Source organism: Xenopus tropicalis, chromosome 1 (assembly GCF_000004195.4).
Source record: "Xenopus tropicalis strain Nigerian chromosome 1, UCB_Xtro_10.0, whole genome shotgun sequence".
Taxonomy (NCBI): Eukaryota; Metazoa; Chordata; class Amphibia; order Anura; family Pipidae; genus Xenopus; species Xenopus tropicalis.
In genome coordinates this window covers 166,511,119-166,535,131 of record NC_030677.2, presented here as the reverse complement: position 1 = coordinate 166,535,131, position 24,013 = coordinate 166,511,119, and the positions used below count along the sequence as shown (strand labels likewise).

General features: G+C 38.1%; 1 protein-coding gene across 7 annotated transcripts in view; it reads right to left on the bottom strand.

Moving 5' to 3' along the window:
• Positions 1 to 24,013, bottom strand: part of osbp2 (oxysterol binding protein 2) — a 125,591-nt gene that overhangs the window by 37,815 nt on the left and 63,763 nt on the right. For all 7 annotated transcript variants that reach the window (XM_012968645.3, XM_012968653.3, XM_031892872.1 and 4 more), the window contains one exon: positions 11,820 to 12,070. In XM_012968645.3, the coding sequence (XP_012824099.1) occupies positions 11,820 to 12,070 (251 nt within the window). The remainder of the gene's footprint in view (positions 1 to 11,819; positions 12,071 to 24,013) is intronic.

Genomic DNA, 24,013 nt, shown 5'->3' with positions numbered 1-24,013 from the left:
AAGCATACAGTTAAGCATCTCTGCTATAGCATACCTGCTGTGCAGGTTTCTGGTTCAAATCAAAGAAGTTTGTTACAGTTTCATCTTATTTCTACATTATCTTCAGATCTGCTCCACATGTGTCTCCCCTGATCTTGCCTGACATTTTATCTTCTCACTGTGCCTATTTATTCACCTTGGTAGCCAATCCAGCATCAAAGCTGTAACTATCTATTGAAACAAGATATAACCATCTCTATAACCATCTCATTACCTTGGTTCGTCATGGTGTCAGTGTTATTGTTAACAGCGTAGAATGTCAGCTCTGGCATAAATAACTAATACTCTGCTACCTTAAAGAGAATTTCACTTTTGCACCAGGATAGGCCCAATTGTACCAGGAAATTCATTCTCTCAGTAATTTTGTATGCTTGTTTTTTTTTTTTGCTTTTTTTTATATTTGAGGTTATGTACTGGTCATTGTGAACTAAGTTTATATTGTGGTTCCCTGGCAGCTCATGTGTAGGTTCTCACAGCGTGTATATGTAACTGGCATTTATGGCAGCTGTGTGGTTGTTCCTTCTGATAAGTAAACAATTTAAAGAAGAGATAAAGTGCTGACAAAATCTAAAATAGAAGGAATCTTTTCTTGTACTAAAAATATATACAAAAACTTGCAGAGTGCCTCACTGTGCCACATGCCTTGAACCAAATGCATAACCCCCAACTGTCCCGATTTTCGAAGTCCCTCTTTTGACAGCTCAACCCGCAGTCCCGGATTCTTACTGAAAAGTCCCTCATTTCCCTTTGATCTCCTGCACTGAAGCTAAAAAATATACAAATTTAATTAAAAGTAGCTTTTGGCAGAGAGCCCAGAAATCTTAATGAGTGTCACCTGCACTTAGGCTAATGCCACACGAGGCGTAGGGCTGAAATTTTCGGCAAGCGGATAAACGCTTGCCGAAAATTCAGCCCTACGCCTCCTACTTGTGCCTGCACCCAAATGAATGGAATACGCTCGGGTGCAGGCACATGTAGCCGATATACGCAAGGTAAAAATATACAATTGTAACTAATAAGCTAAACAGGTCTCTTAATTCCCCATATACGGGCCGACTATAGCTGCCGATATCGGTCCCTTGGACCGATTCGGCAGCTAATCGGCCCGTGTATGGGGAGAGCAGAGCGGCCTGGCCGACCGATATCTGGCCTGAAATTGGGCAGATCCATCGGCCAGGTTAGAAAATCCGGTCGGATCGGGGACCGCATCGGCTCGTTGATGCGGTCCCCGATCCGACTGCCCCATTGCCGCCCCCCAGGGCCAAACTATCGGATTATTATTTTTTTTACCTAAATGCTCCCCGATATCGCCCACCCGTAGGTGGGGATATCGGGGGAAGATTCGCTCGCTTGGCGACAGGTGTATGGCCACCTTTAGGGGAACTGAGACTTGCAGTTTAAAGGGCAATTTCACCTTTTCAGCAAAACTGTAATAACACATAAAACAGGGCCCCAAAAACCCCAGAAATGTGTTCAAACTTTAGTCAATTTAGTCAAATGGGAGTGGTATTTAGGGGGTGTGGTCGTAAAAAAAATTGGCGGGGCAAATAATTTATTTTTGGTACTCTTTCCATTTTCAAAATGTTGGGAGGTATGGAAATGAGCCAGATTTTTTAGAAAATATGCCTCAATACAGATCTGAAGGGCAAAATAATAAAATAGTAATAACAATGGAAAAATGGAATACAGCGTTTAGATTAACTCAGTCACAATTGCAAAGGCAGCTACTGACAGCTCTATAAAAGAGGTCTGATAAGCAAGAGTCTAATGAGCAACAGGAGGCAAACAACTACATTTCAACCAACTACATTTCAAAGAAGCCAAGAAGTTCATGCAATTAAAAAATTTGTAACCTAAAAATGTCCCATACAAAGTAAAATGCTTTTCAAGGCCTCCTTAATCACCAGATATTACTGTCACTGAACCTTTAAAGGAGGTCTCAAATGTGAAATAGATTTCAGCCTTCATTAGCACTCAAAGAACTGAAGGCTTTTCTGCTTGAAAAATCACCCAGCATCCCAATAGCTACAGTCCAGGGATTTTAAGTGCTCTGGGCCTGCTCCAATTTTATACTTGTTATTAATATATTAATGTGTTTTTGTTGTCTTACCAATCCCATATATTTTTACTTACACATCACCCCAATTCAACATATTTGCTTAGAGGATTCCTTTGAAACAACAACTTTTTACAAGTTTTTTAAGGTAAATGGCTTCAAAAGGAGACTTGTCACCTTACACATTTTATCACAGCACTAAAGGAGACTGTCAGCGTGACAGGGAGGGGATGGAAGCCACTACTTTTTACTTTGGAATCGAAAAATAAAGGTGTAAGAGATAAAACAGAGCTCACCGCAGTTCTCCAGATTGAAAATGTCACTGTTCTTTATTCATTCATGTGGGCTTTGTAGAAGCATCAAAGAGTGAACTCTTGTTTTCAGTCTTTGATAAATAAACTCCTACAAATCCTTTATAAGTGAATACAGAGTGACTTATAGATAGGTCTCTTTTACCTTTTGGTAAATATGCCCCAATGGGTATCAGACATTTCAGCAGATATTTCTTTACGTTTCACACATTTTCAATGCAATTTAGCATGTCTTTCTGAGATATACCAAAAATGTGTAGAACTGTTGTAACATGTGAATGATGACTTCTCTAAACAGAAAGCCATGTGACAAGATTGCGTTATTGTGTATATTTCTAGAACAGAACCATCCCTGTAGATAAAAGCAGGCTGCATCTGTTGTTTGATTTAGATGACAGAAAGAAATAGGAATCTATATTTGCACACAGAAATATATTCATTTCCCTCAAGTCAGACAGACATGAATAAGTAATGCATCTCATAAACTACAGGTCCTTATGGGAACAAGCTTTTATTGGCTTTATAAAACAGATATTGGGTATTAAAATATGTGAATGGTAAAACTGCATAAATACCTTATTACCTTTAAAAGGACATCTAACTAAAGACCTTAAGGCATTTAACAAGTCAGGTTTTAAAGAATCTCCCTGCTTGATTAAAAATGAAGCTATTAGCTTTTTTCGGTCTCAAAGGAGAACTCGAGCTGAAAAATAATTAGGTTAAAAATGCTACACTTTATGTTTTATGCTTCTGTGCTGCTATCCCAAGGCCGCTACAGCCCTTTGGCAGTTGGTGATGCCCCCAGTAGGTCTCCAGCATAGATATTAGAATTCAGAATTGATTAATAATCAGCCCTGTAACATCAGCTTCTTTGGCACATTTAACCATATCTTCTGCTAATGTTTGCTGGTTTCCAATTAACCCTAAATATGGCTTCCCAACAGTCCAGAGCACACTAAGCATGTACAGCAGGGATCCCCAACCTTTTATACCCATGAGCCTTATTTAAGTGGAAAAAACGTTGGGGAGCAACACAAGCATGAAATAGGCTCCTGGAGGTGATAGTAAGAGCTATAATTGACTACTTAATAGCCCCTATGTGGACTGGCAGCCTACAGAAGGCTCTGTTTGGCATTATACTTGGTTTTTATGCAACCAAAAACTGCCTCCTTATCAGAAATTCAAAAATGAGCACCTACTTTGAGGCCACTGGGAGCAACATCCAAGGGGTTGGGGAGCAACATGTTGCTCACGAGCAACTGGTTGGGGATCACTGATGTACAGCGTCACTCAGTCTCAAAAGATGGCCGAACAGGGTCAGATGATAAGAAGACCTGCTGTCGGCATACTTGAGGGCATGGTTAATTCTTGTAATAGGATGGTAAAGCAAGTTCAGTGTACAAAATACTGCATTTCTAATAATATTATTCTAGAAATTTTAGTTATCCTTTAAGAGAGGTAAAGCTAATTGCCCCTAAGGCTCTTGTGGTCTGAAGTTGCATAACTTTATGAACGGAGATGTTGTTTGGCAATGATGGAGACAGATAATGGATTATTTGTTACTATTTGTTTTCGAAGCTACAAATCAAACATAATAATCTAGGGAAACATTGAGAAATAATCATCCCCCTGTTGAGTGGACCATTGCTTTACACAGTTTCCATAGGTCTGAATAAAAAGTTATTTTGCCACACTACAGAAAGATGCAGGAGGCACATACTTCTGCATTTTCACTATGCATTACTTGGATATTCTCAGAATTTGATATCTATTCTCCTTTTTATTTAACATACACAGTAGCCTTTATAATATAGGAAATACGGCCACAATATCATCAACAAAGGTGAGCTTTCTCATTAAACAGAGTCAATTATACACACAGAGTAGCGTCATCATATGATATCTACATGACTTACTATTTGCCCTCCAGTGACTGTCATTGTTAGAGTCTAATTATACACTAATTAGGTTTTTCAAGAAAAGTATTTGCTCTGAAACAGAAAGGGGTTATTCAGTAATATAATGACATGAAATTAGACCTTTACAAAGACAAATATTCATCTTAAAACATTCACTTTAAATCTTATTTATCTAGCATTGCTCTAAGTTCCCCAATAGCACTTTTTGCTATAGTAAGTTATGAGATAACCGAAGATAAGCACGTTCTTACACAATCAGTGTGTTTTATACCACTTGTTTTTATTGTTTATAAAGAAAATATGATACTTGGCCAACTGGTGATAAGTAATGCTCAAAAGTGGCAGCCCTTCAATATGATATGCTTAGGTGATTCATAACAGGGCATAAATTTTGTCACATACTGAGCATATATCTAAGAGTACCTACTATATTAAGGCATTAAGGGTTTCACAAAGCAGGTAAAAAAAAGTTGGCCTAATAACCAGAGAACGGACTGTAATACATAAGGTATCCAGGAACTACTAGGATGCAAGGGCATGATGCATATTGGTAGCGATGTTCATCTGAGTGCTTCAGATAAATACTGAAATAATGAAGATCCAGCAAAAAAAAAAAAAACTGAATTTAAGGTGCATGCTTAGGTCCCACACTACAATAAAAAATAGGGGACCACTTACATAAAAAGCTATTACCATTGCCATTTATAAAGTGACAGCATAATCTGCAGTCCTGTAAATTGACTTAAGCAGGTTATATATTATAAGTTTGTTTGGCGATCTTTCCTCAATATGCCCACTTAAGGCCCCTAGGGACTGGATTACAACAACGGGGATACAGGCCATCAGGGCAAGAACCGAATCAATGAGTCAATGCAGTCCTCAATCCAACAAGAAATTCACACCTGATAGATTGACATGTGCCCGATTTTTCAGTTGAGTGGGCCCAATGGAGGGCCACGTACACATGCAGATAAGCTACCACATCAGTCTGAAGGCCATGAATCTGCATCTTAAAGGACATGTAAACCCCACACACAAAAAATCTTTCAATACCTGCCACACTGGTTGTCCAGAGGTTAATAGTAAGGCTGCAACATCCCCTTAATCACTTAGATTTCCTTCTCCTCGTGTAACCCTCTCCCCCTTCCCTCAGGAATTTGCTTTGTTTCTGGCTTGCCAGACATGCTCAGTTGTTCTAAGCTCAGATTACTAAACACGCCCCCCAGTCTAAGAGCCAGTAAAGAGATGGCATTGCTGGTTCCCATAGAAACTCAGCTCTAGCTGTCTGCTTCAATTTTTTTCTCCTAACTTTCTCTCCTGAGCTCAGCTCAAACAAAGCAGAACTTTTATCAAAGACAGTTCTGCCTGTGTGAGCCTGTATTCTTGATGAAATGTATGCTGAATAAGGGTCTGCATTCTGTTTGCAGATTTAAATGTAACTGATTATGTATCAGAGGAAAAATGGCCACCGGGTGAAATCTGCTATTTGCTTTAGGATAATGTGATGGTGCTGGCAAGCGGAGGGGATATATGTAGTACAAATAATGTACTACATATATCCCCTCCGTGCCCAAATGATATACATTGTAGGCAAATGTAGGCTTTACATGTCCTTTAAATCTGCCTGTGTATGGCCGCTTACACAGACAAACCAATACAGTAAGGGGTATATTTATCATACTGTGTTAAAAGTGGAGTGAAGAATTACCAGTGATGTTACCAATAGCAGCCAATCAGATGCTTTGCTTTGGTTTTCTAACTGTTGAAATCTAATTGCTGATTGGTTGCTCAGGGCAACATCACTGGTAATGATTTACTCTACTTTTTACAGCATGATAAATATACCCCTAAGTGTAATGAGTGACCTGCTTGCAAGTGCTTACAATCTTATTTTCTCATGGACATGAGAGCAACAGAATGTAAAATTGCAGACTGTGACAATTCAAGTGAAAAGCACCCTTTGTCTGGTACACTTATACAAATATTTATCATGCTATGTAAAAAGTAGAGTAAAACATCACCGGTGATGTTGCTTATAGCAGCCAATCAGATGCTTTGCTTTGATTTTCTAACTGTTGAAATCTAATTGTTGATTGGTTGCCCTGGGCAACATCACCGGTAATGCTTCACTGCACATTTTACACAGCATGATAAATATACCCCTTAGGGTGCATCCAAAATATTGCATTCTGTCCTTGGTGTATAACATGCCCACGAAGAAATAAAGGCTCTTTATAGTGTTATCCTTTTTTTTCACACTCCTGCTTTCTGGTAGCCAGTGGACTCCTTTGAATGTAGGTCATACACCTTGAAAACCAACAAGCGATGAACATCACATAAAATACCTACCATTAAGACCCTCAGTTACTCATTAACACTTGTTTCCCAGTGATACTTTGTACCTGTATAGCTAGTGGCAGTGTTGCTAAGAGCTCTATTGATTTCAATTATTACACCTAATGTGTTGTCAAAAGGGTTTAAAGGGCATATAGATTAGAAAAGAGACCCATTTATAGTTGGTTTTAAATACAAAATTTCATCTCTGTGCAAATGGGATCCGTTATTTGTAAACCCATTATCCAGAAATGAATTACAGGATGGCCATCTCCCATAGACTCCATTTTAATAAAAAAGTTAAAACTGATTATACTCTTTTTCTCTGTAATAATAAAACAGTACCTTGTACTTGATCCTCATAAAAATCATAATTCCTTATTGGAGGTGAAGCAATCCTACTGAGTTTATTAAACGTTTAAATGATTTTTAGAGATTTAAGGTATGGAGATAAAAAAAAAAACGGATGGCAATCCTTTCATGTACTTTACTACTACTACTTTATATTTTAACCCATGTAAATACATCCAACTTGTGAAATTAGTTTTGTTAATCCGACGCCATCCTACAAAATCTCCCATGGAGCTAAGCCCCAGTAATGGAATTAACTCTCTAGAACTGCAGGACAAAAAAGGCTTGTTTTATTCAATGTATTGGAAAGGATTCATAGCCTTTATTGAGATAAAGATCCCCAGCCCCTTAGCTGTTGCTAATGTGCAGATAATGACTGTTGTGCTATATAGCCCTAAATAGATGCTAACATGCAAGCAAATTAAGTTCTTTGGAGATTTTTTTTTTTTACTTAAGTTGGCCATTCATTAATAGGTCACCAAACGAGCGGATCTTTCCCCAATATGCCTACCTTGACAGTCATATAGGCCATTGGGCTAGGTCCGCATCAACAAGACAATGTGCTTCTTGCCCGACAGGATTCTTTTGAAAGCTGCCCAGTTTTCAGCCAGATATCAGATGGGGCCATCCGAGTGCCCCATACACGGCAAGATAAACCGCCCACTCGGACTGAAGGGGCTAAATTAGTAGCTGAAGTCTGCCTGTGTACGGTCACTTTAAATTCCATAGTTTTTATTATTTTGCAGTATTTAAGTGGACAAAACAGAAGGAACACTGCGCAAACTAAGTCCTACAATAGTCCAATCAACCAATGACAGTCTAACCTTCTATTTTAGTTGGTTTAGTTTAGTTGGTCTAATTTTACCAGAATCTGAAACACCAACAAGCTAGTTCAGTAATCTGAACCGACTCATTATTGGTATAAAATGACTAATTAGAGCTAAATCATCCAATTTGTCTGAAATTACTTATTTCTTGTATGGCAAACCTATTGTCTATGAGCAGGCATGATTTTGATCACAGTGTCTAAAACTGTGTATAAACCCAGTTGGCATACATTGCCTGTAGCACGGAGCAGGAGGAACCCTGAGTCAACATAGATATATTTATTTTCCAAGCATACTCGTGGTTCATAAAATACATTAGGCAACATGCTTTCCATATACTGTACTTTAAATGGCTACCAGCACTTTAATGTTTTTTTGTTCACCAGTCTTCTGGGAAAGATGTTGCTAAAGAAAACACTAGGGGGCTGATTTACTAAGACACGATTTCGAATCCGAATTGGAAAAATTCCGATTGGAAACGAACATTTTGCGACTTTTTCGTATTTTTTGCGATTTTTTCGGCGTCTTTACGATTTTTGCGTAAAAACGCGAGTTTTTCGCCGTCTTTACGAAAGTTGCGCAAAGTCGCGATTTTTTCGTAGCGTTAACACTTGCGCGCAAAGTCGCGCCTTTTTCATAGCGTTAAAACTTAAAAGGCGCGACGCTTCGCGCAAGTTTTAACGCTACGAAAAAATCGCGACTTTTCGCAACTTTCGTAAAGACGCCGAAAAACTCGCGTTTTTACGCAAAAATCATAAAGACGCCGAAAAAATCGCAAAATTACCGATCATTACGAAAAAAACGCAATCGGACGCATTCGGCCCGTTCGTGGGTTAGTAAATGTGCCCCTAGGCGTGACAAATTTTTTAAGGCTACAATGTTGTGAACAACCTTTTTTAAGACTGGATCTGTGCCATAAAGAGAAAAGGAGTTTCAAAATTAAGCAAGCATGTCCCCAACATTTCTCTATAAAGAAATGGGACCCAAAATGGGCTGATTAACATGTAAAACAACTAATCTTTATTTAGAAGCAATGATACTCATTACCTTTTCTAGTCACTGAATTATTGTGATGAATCTTAAGAAACACCCATAAACAGTACTGGGTCCTATGTACAAATCAGTGTACAATGTGAACATAGCAAATGAACAATAATAAAGAAACAAAAGATGTTCAACAATAATTAGAATGGGTGGGAAATAAAATAAGTTAAGCTTTCTCATATTGAGGACAAATAGTGATAAAAAGAGTCACACCTGTAAAAATAAAGTTGCACCTGTAAAAAACAAACAAACAAAAAAACTCACACGGTAGGAGTGAGAAAAAACTCCCATAGAATTGAAAAAGCCAGGGACCTATAAAGAGGCAAAATTATGTTTTCATCCCTTGAGTCAATGCCCTTTTTTATACAAGACAGCACTTTATTTGCTTTAGTAGCCACAGAATGACACTGCCTGGAATTAGACATCTTGTAATCTAAAAAACCCCTAGATCCTTCTCCATTAAGGATACCCCCAACACACTACCATTCAGTACAGGGGGTGGGCAAACTTCGGTCCGCGGGCCACGTCCGGCCCGTTGATCTTTTTAATCTGGCCCGCCGAGGATTGGTGTGTCTCGCTTTTCCTAACATAGACCGCAGTCTGCAATCTTCTGACTTTCAGAAAATCCCAACTCTGCAAGTCTCATCACGTGAGACTTGGCGCCAAGACTGCATGTAAGCGCAGCGACGCAAAACCTAGGGGACTGACGAGCAGAGACGCCGCTGGCCCGGCCCCTCTGTCAAATTTTAAAAGTCAATGTGACCCCTGAGCCTAAAAGTTTGCCCACCCCTGATTTAGTAGATAGCTTGCGTTTATATTATTTCTACCAAAGTGCGTAACTTTGCACTTGTCCACATTGAACCTCATTTTCCAGTTTGCTGCCCAGATGTACATGTACATAAAAAGTTCCCTATAGATCATGTTGACCTGATAGAGCTACTTTTGTAAATAAGTCCCTAAACCTGACTGTTTTGCCAACCTGACTGTCCCCTTTCAAGCTGTCAGTTATAGCTTCTAATGCTAACAGACTCCTGCTGCACAAATATGGCAGCCCCCTCATAGAGGGACATGGGGGATCAGACAGGTAATCTAAAAGTATCAGGGAGTATGTGTATGGCAAAATTATAAAGCTCACACAAAGACAACATTATGATACATGTAAAAAATGGTTTAATTTTAGGTGTCAGTATCACTTTAAGTAAGCACAAAGGGGCAAACTTTTGCTACCCTTAGCTCTCCCACACTTGTGCCCCCAGAAACTGTAAATTACCCCTCATGTCATTCTATGAATATATCAATGAGGCATTTTAGGAGGTGTATGGCGAGTGCAAAAAGTGTTTTAAAACTTTATATTAGCGGTTCTGTCAGTGACAATTTATGGAAATATGTGGAGCAGTACTAATCTCTTTATTTCTTTAAGCTTTCAATTCCATCTGTCCTGGTCAAGGCAAAAGCAGGCACCATTTTAAAACAAACTCATATTTGTGCTTAGTCTTGCAACTTGCATGGCAGCACAAAGTCCCTCTCTATTTTACACAAGGTTCATTTATTATAGGCTTCGCACACCCATATTTTAGCCAACCACATGCACTTAATGTCATTATTTCAGCTATGACATATAATGTAATCCAGTCGTTTCCTCTCTCCTTTCTAATAACTATAAAACTAGTTTATTTAATTCTGATCAATAATATAGTCCTGTGCAATTATCTGTTTCTTGTTTTTCAATAATTCAGCTATGAATGGATCTAAGCTTTGCCACACAAACACGCCATTTGATAATCATGAGCCCATACTGTCTTGTTCTGGCTTATTAGCCAAATCAAAAGGACTGGAGGGCCCATCCACAGATTGACAATCATTTGGTTTTTCAGATTGTATAAAAACAATCTGCCTGTATGTTGCCAGCTTAAAGGTTATAGTACTGTGAATAATGGCCCTCTGATAGGATCAGTCACATCTGTGACAGACTAATAGTGTCATAAAATTAATGTCAGTCATAGAGCGAGACAGTATGACAGCAAGGAAATCTACCACTCTATTTCCACATAACAATGACAATCATTTCTCCCAGGAATTCTCTATCATAATGAACATTACCTGCTATTTTCAGACACCCACTATTGACTTAAGTGCAAGAAGCAGCGCTTTAAGGGAGCCCTATTATTTACCTCACCATTATTGGAATGTCAGTGCTTTAGCTGATGGCTTAGCAGACTACATACAATACAGCATTGCTTTCAGTTATGTCAAATGCTCTAATCTTTGGATTTCCACAGAGCAGGGAGTACGTACTGGCACAAGATGCTGCAGGGCCTTTTAGTTACCACCTGCCTATGGCCTTGCACCCACAATACTGTGCTTTACAAATTTTACTGTATTCATTAATTGTCTTTAAGGACCAATGCTTGATTAAAGGAAATCTATACCACCAAACACTGTAGGTCTCTATAAAAATATATTGCATAAACAAACTCATATGTAAAACCCTGCTTCATCTAAATAAACCATTTTTTATAAAAATATACTTTTTAGTAGTATGTGCCATTGGGTACTCCTCAATAGAAAATCGCCATTTTAAGAATTAAGGGCCGCCTCCTGGGATCACAGTGCGCACAAACAAGCCAAGCCACACATACGTGTTAGGCCCCATCAGCCAATTAATGGACAGAGTTCTGTCTTTTGCTTCCACACTACTTCCTGTTACAGTTAGAGCTGCATTATTACTGGTCATGTGATCTCTGAGGGAGCACACAGCCCATCACTAAATGGTGGCTCAAGGGAAAGGATGTAAAAGGGCAATATTTACTGATATATTTATTCCAGTTTGGTGAGGTTCTTTAATAGGTCACTTAACATAATATAAACTATCTGTTTGTTAAGTATTCATTCTGGGGGTATAGTTTTCCTTTAAAATACATAGACAAAAGGGACTCACATTGATCATTGCATTAGAAGTGATCCTGAAGAGGGTAGCACGCTCATTCACAGACTTAATCTTCTCCCCACTCTCTGCAGGCAGTTTGAGATTCTCCAGCTCACTCAGGGAGCGCTGAAGGGCTGCGCCATGTTTAGCGATAAGGTCATTGCACGTGCTGAGGTCATCCAACTTACTCGTCAGCGCTTTCAGAGAGCTGTGCAACTCACTTTTATCAGACTGGGAACTTGGTTCTTCATCCCCAGAGTCATCTGTTTCAGTAAAAGAAAGAATATATCATTTTCAGCAGGTAGCATTTGCTGGTTATCTGTAAGAAAGCAAATACCCTATTGGTTGCTATGGGCTACTAGACCTGGGCAAATGCTACCCCTTTAATTACAGAGAATATTTTGAGAGCAACAGCCATAGCCTGCTATTTGACCTGTAGCCTTAATCCAACGATTAATCAGGGGAGATAGAAAATACAAAAGTCAAAGAATAGAACATAGGCAGATATGAATTGTTTTGGTTGACAGCTGGTGCACACTGTCATTTCTCTATGAGGTCTTTCTGGTGTTTCTGCATATGGCGCTACAGTACATGCACAGACCACAAAGCAGCAGGAAATGGCTTTACCTGCATGTATCATATGAAGGAAACACAGTTGCTAAATTTCCCTTCCTATTGAAAATCAGTGTGTGTGCAGATAAAGCAAAAGCCAATACCTAAAGCAGTATTCCCCAATCAGTGGCTCGTAAGCAACATGTTGCTCACCAACCCCTTGGATGTTGCTCCCAGTGGCCTCAAATTAGGTGCTCATTTTTGAATTTTTGGTAAGAAGCCAAGTTTTGATTGCATAAAATCAAAGTATAATGCCAAACAGATCCTTCAATAGGCTGCCAGTCCACATAGGGGCTATTAAGTAGCCAATTATAGCTCTTATTGGCACCCCCCGGAACCTTTTTCATGCTTGCGTTGCTCCCTAACACTTTTTTCATTTAAATATGTCTCAAGGGTAAAAAAGGTTGGGGATCCTGAACCTAATGTAACTCAGCATAATACACTTGGCATGTATTATCTCCTGTATAAAGACATTAGTTACCACTTAGACTTAAGCTGCCCATTCACGGGCAGATCCGCTCGCTTGGCGATGCCGCCAAGCGTGCGGATCTTTAACCGATATCACCCACCATGTAGGGTCCAATGCGGTCCCCAATCCGACTTAATTTTCTAACCTGGCCGATCGATATCTGGCCAATTTCAGGCCAGATATCGGTCGGCCAGGCCCCTCGTTTTTGCCCCTGGTATGGGGACCTTTATATAGCTCATAGAACAATTGGTAGCTGCTAGTTGTGGCTGGTTAGATATAGCTTTCATTGTTTTCAGTGGAGCATGGAGCCTGGTGCAGCCCTAAAGGAAATCATGTCCTAAAAGATGAAAATGATTTCAATCAGGAATTTTTCTGAATAATTTGGCCATATGGCCAGTTTTTTATGGTTGTTCCTCAATGATTTTATATAATCTCACCAGATTAGCAATATTATGGGGATGAACCTAATCCAGGATTCCATTTATGATTGAGTCCAAGCACGTTTTGCAGGATTCAGTCAAATTTGGCTTGGATTCAGGTGGGCTGAAATAGGGGGATTCAGATTTGGTTTGGTATTCGGCCAAATCTTATTCAGGTGAATTAAAAAATGATAGATTGGATTGCCCAACCATTATATTTTAATACATACAAACACTAAAGATAAGCCATATAGATATCACAGTATATATAGCAAAGTAAACGGAACCCCTTGTAGATATATTTTCTTTTGAATAACCAAAAAGAGGCACAAACACAATAATGCACACCATATTTATATAGAAGAATTTAGAGTAACTATAAGACATACAGCTAGCATGATAAATTGTTAAGAATGCCAAGTAACTATAGCACAGCCCATGTCCCAGGTGCATATCTGGAGCATATTAGAGAGATTTGCTAGGCTGCTAGATTTGCAGAATTGAAAAGCTTTAATACTGTGATATTTTTGGGAAGCACCAAGCTCATCAGACTACTCATTTCTTGTATTATCTTTAGCTAAACTGTGCCTTTTGCTCTGGGCCAGTAATTCCTGGTTTTAAAGAGAAAGCAATAAAATGAACAGAATGACAGGAGACTCTAGGACAGTAGAATTAATGAATTCCCTATACGGCAAACAAAGCACTTTTTCAACCACTAACAATTTTCGAATGCAGCTAATGAAGCTTTAAACTGTTTTCTTTTAGAAAGCCAAATGCTGAATCAACAGATACTTAGAAAGCAATATATTGTTCTGTTTAACTTATTAATCACCAACACAGATTCAGTGACTATAGATGATTAGGAAGGTTTCTCTCCATTAGGGTGTCTGCCTTAATGCTTGACCCCCAACTTCCTGGAAGCCTACTTATATATTCAGTAGCAATGTAGCTATATATTTTTTCTTCTTCTTAGGTACCAAATGCATATTACAATTGTTTATCTGTATAAACTCTTCAACATCATGGCCAGTGGAGTATATTTTATAAGAAAACATATAATTTACAATTTAACTGTACTTAAATTACAGATCTAGCAAATATCTGGCAATGCTACATACAAAGCTTCCACCAACAAATTGACAAAAAAACAATAGAGAATGTGAGAACATTGGTTATACAGGAATGAGAGCTGTTATCCAAAATGCTCGGGACCTGGAGATTTCCAGATAAGGGGTCTTTCTGTAATTTGTACCTTAAACTCTACTATAAAATAATTTAAACATTAATTAAAACGAATAGGATTGTTCTACATCCTATTAGGATTCATTATATCTTAGCTGGGATCAAGTACAAGGTGATGTCTTATTATTACAAAAAAAAGGAAATAATTTTGAAAAACTGGAATTATTTGATAAAAATTGAGAGACATCTATGGGAGATGGCCTTCCAGTAATTTGGAACTTCCTGGATAATGGGTTTTCAGATAAGGGATGCCATACCTTTACCATTGGAAAAAAGTACAAATATCCTCCCCAAGAGATATATGGAACAGGCTATTAAATATTTGAAATTAAACCTGTGGCAGAATTATTTGTGGGATTGCTGGAAGACTTGTGAGACTGGGATTTGCAGTGATTTTCAGCATGTTTCATGTTTTTGTAATGTTTTATGCTATGAATGTACAGCTACCAACTTTTGCTCAGTATGTTATAGGCAGAACCCATCCATGCATACTATGTGCTTGTCCTGGGATGGAATAAGCAGCCAGTGAAGGACTGGCTCAGAGACTGTAGATGCAATGTAGAATGTCTAGAGCAGGTACAAGGATTTGTTGAGGAGAAAGTCAATTTTAGTATGGAAAGGATAATGAGCTGAATATGTGAGTCAAGTTCAGCAGATATAAAAATAAATAATTCAGCAGCATTGCTAGTAGATGTCAATTGTTACAAAAAAAATGCCAACTGAAGACCTACACAGACCTGTCAGTTCTCGGGAAATCATCACCCCAAGAGCTGCTTTGTCAGGACCACTAAATATAAAATAAGGTCACAGTGGATCAGCAAGATTACCATGTGGCTTAATATTATTCATTCAGTAGAAATGAGCATGCAGAATGGAATAATAAAATAGTCTGCAAGCCAGTAAGGTCTGCTATGTTAACAATTTGCTTAATAACATAATTGTTAAGTTTGATGTTTAAGTTTTTTTAGAGGACAAAACAGAATCCGTGTAAAGAGCCCAAAATGTGTCTGTTATTTTGTTTTACTGTACGTGTTTAGAATCCATAAATGTCTGATGATGTGAGAGAAAGGGAGAAAGATTTCTAGTGTTACCAGTATCATTGTGCCTATGGCAGCAACATCTGTCATTAACATTTTATAAATTCTAATAAGATAACAGTCAGAGTGTCCATATTTTTAGGTCCTCAACTTATTTTAGCTTTTATAATGGCATAAGGCTGCATATTAGTGCTGAGGATTTTTGTTCCCTGCACTTTATCAGCAGCCAAATAAGGAGCAGTCAAGGTTGGATAACTGTTCAGGTAAGTGTTAGCATCATGGCTGGAGGACTGTGTCTATTGTTGCAGAGAATGCTTTATCTGATGAAAACAGTGAAAGTTGTATTACTGTTCTTACTGCTAATTATCATTACATCATTATTTGTAAAGCCAGAGTTTCTCGCCCCATGATCATGTGGGAATAGATCACTGTATTTTCTAGTTTCTTTAATAAAGCACATGTATTTATCTTAGGGCTCATTTACAAATAAAAGACAAAACCATTAAATGAGCATGCACTGAAGCTAATGCAGTACAAAATCATACAAAATCAATTCATTACTAATAATAAGGAAGGTATGAAAGCATAACACGGAAACCAAACTAGCCAATGTATGCATATGTGTATACAGAGAAACTTAATTTAGGAGGCAACTATTAAATTACTACTGAATTACAAGATAAATTGCCTAGCTTTAAAACTCAATACTGGTATGCGACCTGTTATTCAGAATGCCTGGGACCGGGGGTCTTCTGTAATTTGGATCTCCATTTCTTAAATTTAATAAAAAATCATTTCAACATTAAATAAACCCAACAGGATTTTTTTTTGCCACAATTATTATTATTTCTTAATTGGGATTGATTACAAGCTTCTGTTTTATTATTACAGAGAAAAAGGAAATCATTTTTAAAAATTTTAATTATTTGATTAAAATTGAGTCTGTGGGAGATGGTTTTCTTGTAATTTTGAATATTCGGGATAACAGGTCCCATACCTGTAATATGAGGAACTGGACATATTGCACTTCATTGTGTATATTTAAATTCTAAATAAGAACTATTGTGGACAGCTGGTAGTACTTAAAGAGTAGGAAAGGTAAAAATCTGATTGTAATTGCTTACCTTTTTACCCCAGGCTGGTACTCCTGTTAGGAGAAAACCAGCGTTTCTCTTCCTTCTCTCTTCTATCTCCGGGGCCAACGCATGCGCATTAGAGTAAAAAAGGCAGCTTTTTGAAAAAAATTCGGCGTTTAACTCTACTGCGAGTGCAAGTGGTGTGAAGCATGAAGAAGGAAGAGGATCTCTAACTCGCAGGTAAAAGGTAACAGGTAAAAGGTAAGCGATTACAATTACTGGGGGGGGTGTCTAACATTTGGCACCCCCAGTGATTTTTAACTTTCCTTCTCCATTAATAGTAATGAAGCTAGCATAAATCTATATTGATGACATTCGTTTTAATTTGTTTTAATATCTAAATTGGGAATTTCACAGTTTTCTATTTACTTTTGCAGGTTTTTACGGGAACATATACTACATCGCGTGGGATGGACATGCGAAGGGAGGTGACATCCAAGGATACCCATCCATGTCCATCAACTGAAATTCATCTAGAGATTATTGTTCTTTATAAAGGAGGTTTGTGTCGTTATGAAGTTTTGGAAGGTGATAAATAGTAGGTATAGTCATGTTTTAGGGACAAGATAATCTCTGATCACTGTATCAAACTAACCTTTTTTCCACACTACAATCTAGCAATGAGTTAGGTTTCATAAAAAACTCTTTAAATAGTTTTTGTTACTAAATCTACAGCAATCATGGTTGCAGATTACCAGTTGAAATCATTCTTGTTGTCAATGTTTTACAATGTTCAGTCTGCACATAGCTTTAATCTCCTTTAAACAATTTTGAGATCATTTAAGGGGCTGGTTCACCATGTTATAGAATGTCTAAGTCTATTTGAAACTCTAATATGTTTCTAGATAATATACCGCCTGCTAGCGCAATTGAAACATCCAGGTGGCCCAAGTATCTCCTTACTAACCTAAACTCTGCCTTGAAACATGCTTGGAAATAAGATGTGCCTTCCTTGGAATACTATTTATACCTCCCTTCAACATTCTATAAAAATCACCATTCAAATAAAGCATTGGCATAATATTTTTCATAATACCTGTTATCCTGTGGAATTGTTTACTAAACCTCATAAAAAAAAAGAGATTTTTTTCAAACCTATTGTCCATTCTCTGTCGCTTAGACTAATTATTCACTTCCAGTAACATATCTCTTTTATTACGAGGTTTAGTAAAGGGATTTCAGGAAATGCTTCTCCACATGAGTCCAGTTCCCCACATTGGACTGTTCAGTACCCTGCTGGGAATTAGATGTATACCTTATCTCTTATATCTGCACCCTGCTAAACTGCTACTACAATGTCATGCCCTTTTCCTTTCAGCTAGCATCAATTATCCACCAACTGCAACAAATTTACTGCTCACGTTTTAATAGGAATGACACGTTTTGGCTGTAATTTAATGTCACTTTCATCTATAAAAGGATCTGCAAGGAAAGGGACACTTTCAAATAACCCCTCTTTCAATCCCAATGTCAGTGTGGAGGTGACACTGCAGACATAATTGGGAGTGAAAAGTAATTGTAAAATGATTTGTTCAGAATAAATAACATACGTACAAATATACATGGTGGAAGCAGAAGACGGAGAAGACTAGTTGCCATGGTAACAAGGTTATTTTTAGCTCACTGACGTAGTTTAATCCTGTCACTGAACAAAATGTATTGGTGGTTACCAGGTATTTGTCCATTCAGGTTTGTATCTTTTGTAACACAATAACAGGTATTGGCAGTTAATCAGTGATGCCCACAACATACATAACATTTGCAGTTGCTAGTACCCTAGCGAAAGACCCTATGGTAGATAGGAAAATGACCTGTATATTCTATAAAAATCACCATAAGGCCTAATAAGGCCTATGGTAGATAGGAAAATCAGCTGTGCATTAGGCTGTACAGGTTTGAATTGTATTTTCCGTATTTCTGTATTTTGTTTTGCTTTTTTTTGCTTCTTTAACAAGGCCTGTATAAACTGGCAATGGGCCATTTATACTGCTTTGAACTTTCTGTGCCTTTCTGCCTTGGATGCCTGGAAGCATGTGCTTCCATGTGGAAGCGGTTAGGGCTGCCACCTTTTCTAGAAAAAAATATTGGCCTTCCTATATTTTTATATGTCTTTTCCCTATTAATAACATTGGCATAAAGCATCATTTTTAAAAGCTAGGCCATTAAAATACCGGCCAGGTGGCAACCATAGCAATGGTCTATGCCAATGCCACTACTAGAATTCACTACAATATACAGAAAAAGAGAGAGAAGACAAATGAGCTGCATATCAAGCAGTACAGCTTGACACCAAAGGCTCCTTATTATTCATGTAAAATGCTGTCCACAAGCAAGCACCATTCTGCATACTGAATTATTTCATCATTCTCCTTCTGTTTTCTGTACATTTTATAAAGATTCCCTTTAAAATGTCCTGTCGTCTTTAGTTGTAGTTATTTAAATAGCAACCCAGTGTATGCAACAGTTTACAAACATACCATTCAGGGATTATACGCAAGTGCACGACAAAAGCAGAATGAGATTACTGTCTCAAAGAGGTTATAGTCTAACCAAGCACATATAACCAAGTAAGGGCAGCAGGGTAAGTATCTCCTTACAAGATATAATGAGCACAGATCAGCAATCTCAGGATGTGGCCCCAACAACACCTATGCTTAATGCTACAACTGTGACTGGCTGGGGCAGCAGTATGCACCAAGAATAATGTGCATTAAACTGATGCCATATTATCCCATCCTGTCATTAATAAATATAGCCATGATTCACTGCGGCAAAGGAATGCTGCCACAAAAGCAAACAACCTCTGTGCACTTGCTTAGTTACTTCCACTGTATTGCCTATATGTGGATGAATAATTGGGTTATATTAGTGTGACATGGCACAATGTGACTTCTTGATTTTACTAGTACATTTAAGCTGACAATGCAATCCAGCTCTGATATAAACAAAATACAACCTATAGGATTTTTAAGCATTCTCCCTTTGTAAAGGTGTGGATACTATACAGTTCCACAAGAGAAAGGAACATGCATTACATCCATTATATAGCTTGTATGTTTGCCACCATCCTTTTTAATGACTTCCAGCTCTCTGTTAACCCTATTACTGGGAATCTGGCTTTGTTACCATAGCGATACACAAAGCAGCCACATTGGAATACAAAACAAGTCATGGAGCTCCAGGGGACCGTCCAAACCTTGGTGTCATTATACTGGGACAACTTTATCTGCAGACTCTTTCTTCTTAAATGGACATTAGAGTATTCACTGGTGCAATACCAAAAGCTCATTAATATTGTACTGGATGGCTCTAGACTTACAATGAGGAGATTCTGTAGGGATGAGCCATAGAGTCTCAAAGCATAGCAATCTCTTTGCAGCTTGCATGTGAACAAACACATTATAGACTTCTGTGGCAAATTGCAGCAAATGATAATATCACCCACAGATATACTATTGGATTTCCAGAAATATACAGGTAGTGAGAGACACCTCCTCCCCACAGAATAGCAGGCACTGTGCCATACTTGGAACAAGGCCCTGGCATTTTATGTACACTCAAAGCTCAGGCAGCACCCACGGCTCCAAAATAAACCCCAGCATTATGACCGGTCACAACAACCCTTCTTGTGTTTAAGGATGGAAAGAGATGTCAGGTATGGGGGTACTAAAAAAAACAAAATCAAGACAGCTGGAATTGACTTGTGTCCTATTGCCTATAGCTTGGAAAGCTGTAGTGCACATTATGCAGTAATTAGATTAATGAGGGCTAAAGACCAACAAGCTATTGCAGCAGAAAAGTTACCTTTGTCTCTAAGGCCCATGACACACATATTGATTTGTGACCTTTTGTCTATATTTCTTCCACAATTAAAAAGCAAAAGTAAAATAACACACATTGCAAGCAATGGGACTTATATAAGTAGACCAGCACGTGGAAATCTGTGTGATTTTTGCCTGGAAATGTATTATTCTTCTATTTTCATTGAATTCCCACTACTAGTAATTGGGTAGGGAATTGTAGGCAGTGAGGTGGAATATTGCGAATGACATTTGGTCCTCTAAAAAAATTGTCATATGTATGTATATGCACACATACGTTAATGGGCAGATCTGATAATAAGACAACGGTCAAGCCTGGTCAGCCATTCAAAAGCTAATTCTGATCATATGTTCTAATGATTCCATGTCTGCACACTTAATCAAAAAGGGGTTTACAATAAATTAAGAAGCAAGGGTTAAAGAACAAACATACAAATCATTAGGGTTGAGGAGACTGCCTCATACAGATGCAAATAAACAAATGGAATTCTGGGAACTAATACCAAAGAGCTCCAAGAAAATCCCACTGGGTTTTTAAATCAGAAGCCAGGATAATAGCTGATCAGATTCCTAACTACACACCGGTTTCGCCCTTCTTGGGGTTTTCTGATCAGCTTGGGTAGAGCCAGGAGTGGGGATTCAAAAAGGGGTTAAGGAGACTGCCTCATACAGATGCAAATAAACAAAAGGAATTCTGGGAACTAATCCCAAAGAGCTCCAAGAAAATCCCATTTACATGGGTTTATCCTATGGGCTAAAGCTCACCCACTGTGTTCCACAGATAAACCCCTGCTGCAGACTTGGATTGGTTTTTACAGCATTGGTATTGTGGGACAAGAGACAGCGACAAGCTACATTCAGCTGATTCACAGTAGCCTCAAGACATAATAAGGCCAGCCCTAAAGGGGTACTTAGCATTCTATGTAGCACCTCTACTTTCAATTTCTGAATACATCACTGTTCGGGGAAGCTCCCTGGGAATTTAAACATCTATTTAAAAGGAACAGTCTCAGTTATTCTTTGTGAAACTTAAAAAATAATACCGCTCTGCAAAGCCTTGATATGGAGCTCATTTGGGGTCACAGCAGTATATTTTGGGGTCAAATTTTAATGCTGGGCAAAGGATTTTCTTTATTACATATCCCTGTATGCTCTAAGTAGTAGCAGAGCTCTAAATGGAATGTTTCACTCTGTGGAGCTACTTTTAACAATACTAGCAGGATACTAGTAGGATCTCCATTCAAATAATATTGCAACTGGAAACAAGAAAATTAAGATCGTTGGAATACTGATGTAGGATTCAGTTATCCCGTTTTAGTATAAAGTCATGGACTTTAGGGTAAATGCCATTATGAAGCTATGTTTTTTTTTGAGGAAATATGATGTAGGTTGAAATAGTGTAATGCTTAACATGGCATGTTTAGGCCAAATTATTAAACACCAAACATTGTCTCAAATGGCTTACCATTATAAATAACAGTTACTTGCTTGTGCAATACACTAAGCACCATAATAGGAAGACAACCCCTGCCACATTACTGCAAAAATGCCATTTATGCCATTTATCTAGGACATTATTTAATAAGATAATATGTGGGTATTGCTCTTCAGAAAGCACGTAGCATTGCATGACAATCTCTTTCATTATATGCCAATCAGGCTGTACTAGGGCACTTGTATATACAATCATATAAAAGAGTAAAGCCGCTATACAAACACAGAGCTTAATCTGCAAGTAATGACCTAGAAAGAAAGATTACACATAAATATAGAATTTACATTGTAGTAATTTGGATGAGGATGCCTTTACATTCTCTAGAATTACAAAGTAGGGATAAGTTAACATCTTCAGATCATAACACTGAAATCCTTTGGAAGAATAAAGAAATAATGAACTCCCTAAAAAATAAAATGTCATCTTAACTTAATATGTACGGCCTGTTGCTAAAAAAAAGGAGGAACTTTAGCAGAAGAAAGGGCATTCAAGCTGAAGAAAAGGACAACTGCCAAAGAGGAACACTGACACAGAATCTTAATTCCTACCACTATTCTGGGTTTGTCTAATGTGTGTGATCTAGCTTTTGTAAAGGAATCCCAGAATCCCTCTGAAAACCCTACAAGAATGCTAGGACTACAATGGATTGCCCGTGACCTACATGGAACATATTCCTGGTTTGCTTGATCTGATGTATTAGTACAATACAGGGTAGAAATGTTTTTGGCATCTGACATTTTTCCTCAGTTCCTAGGTGCAATCCTGCCATGAAAAATCTTTTTCCAACCCATGCCCTCTTCCTATAGCACTGTCAAAATCAAAGGAATTTTGTGGGTGCTTTTTTATAGATTTGCTTAGTGTGCTTTGCCAAAAATTGTGATTGAGCACTGGCTACGCTTAATATATCATATTAAAAGATGCCACTCTATAATAATTAACAATCCAAATTCCTTTGAACTAATAATTCTGAATTTGCATAAGGTGAAGCTGTGCATTTTAAACTCTGACCACATCTATTAATTATCTAAATCAATTGAATTTAGACATACACAGGGCACCATTTCATTTTCACCATACCTGGCACCCAAATGAGACAATATATGACAAAAAACAATGGCCTCCAGTGGATGGGGTCCTCTCCTCAGACAGTTTTCAGATGGATTCAATTGGTATATTCACAATTTGAACTGTAGAAGCTATTGCACCTAGCTAAAGGCTGCCCCCAGAAGTTCTAGAACATCTAGCTATTCTGGATTGACTCCCCAGTGACCACTCCTGTCTGAAGAGTCTTCTTAATTAATTCCTTAATTACTTCCTTCTTTCTCTCTATCAACAAGATTGGTAAAAAGCCAATTGCAAAACAATTAGGAACCTCTAAACTAGACACACTGGTATCTCTATGAACCAGTTAAAAGTTTCAGCATATCATTAGCCATAAGCTAGGACTTCAAACTTGTCACAGGGGCTCCCCATCTTGGAAAGTGTTTGCGACACCTACAGGGCTGATTATTAAATTCTGATGATAATTGTGGTATATTGTGAGTCAGTCCATAAGCTCAGGTAAGTGACAGTAGCACAGAGCATGTGTAGTTAATCAGCAGAAAAGACAAGCATATATCTGGGAGCATATATCGTCCTTGCTAAAGAGCTGTGGTTGCCCTGGGCTGGTACAGAAGGCCAAAACATAATGTCCAACATTTCTGACCTACTTCTTTAGTTCTTCTTTAATGACACTAATAATATTTAGCCATGCAAATAACATAGGGTGAAAATATGTGCATGCCCATCAAGATCAGAAGTAAACAGCTAAATAATCTAATATAGAGGCTATAAAGATGAACAAGAATGGAATTCATGCCACATGGAAAAGTAATACATTGTAATGTATATATTTCTAATGAGGGGGCATCAGCACACAAATAACACAATGCTGATATGTCACAGTTATAATATCACATGTATAATATTTCCTAAA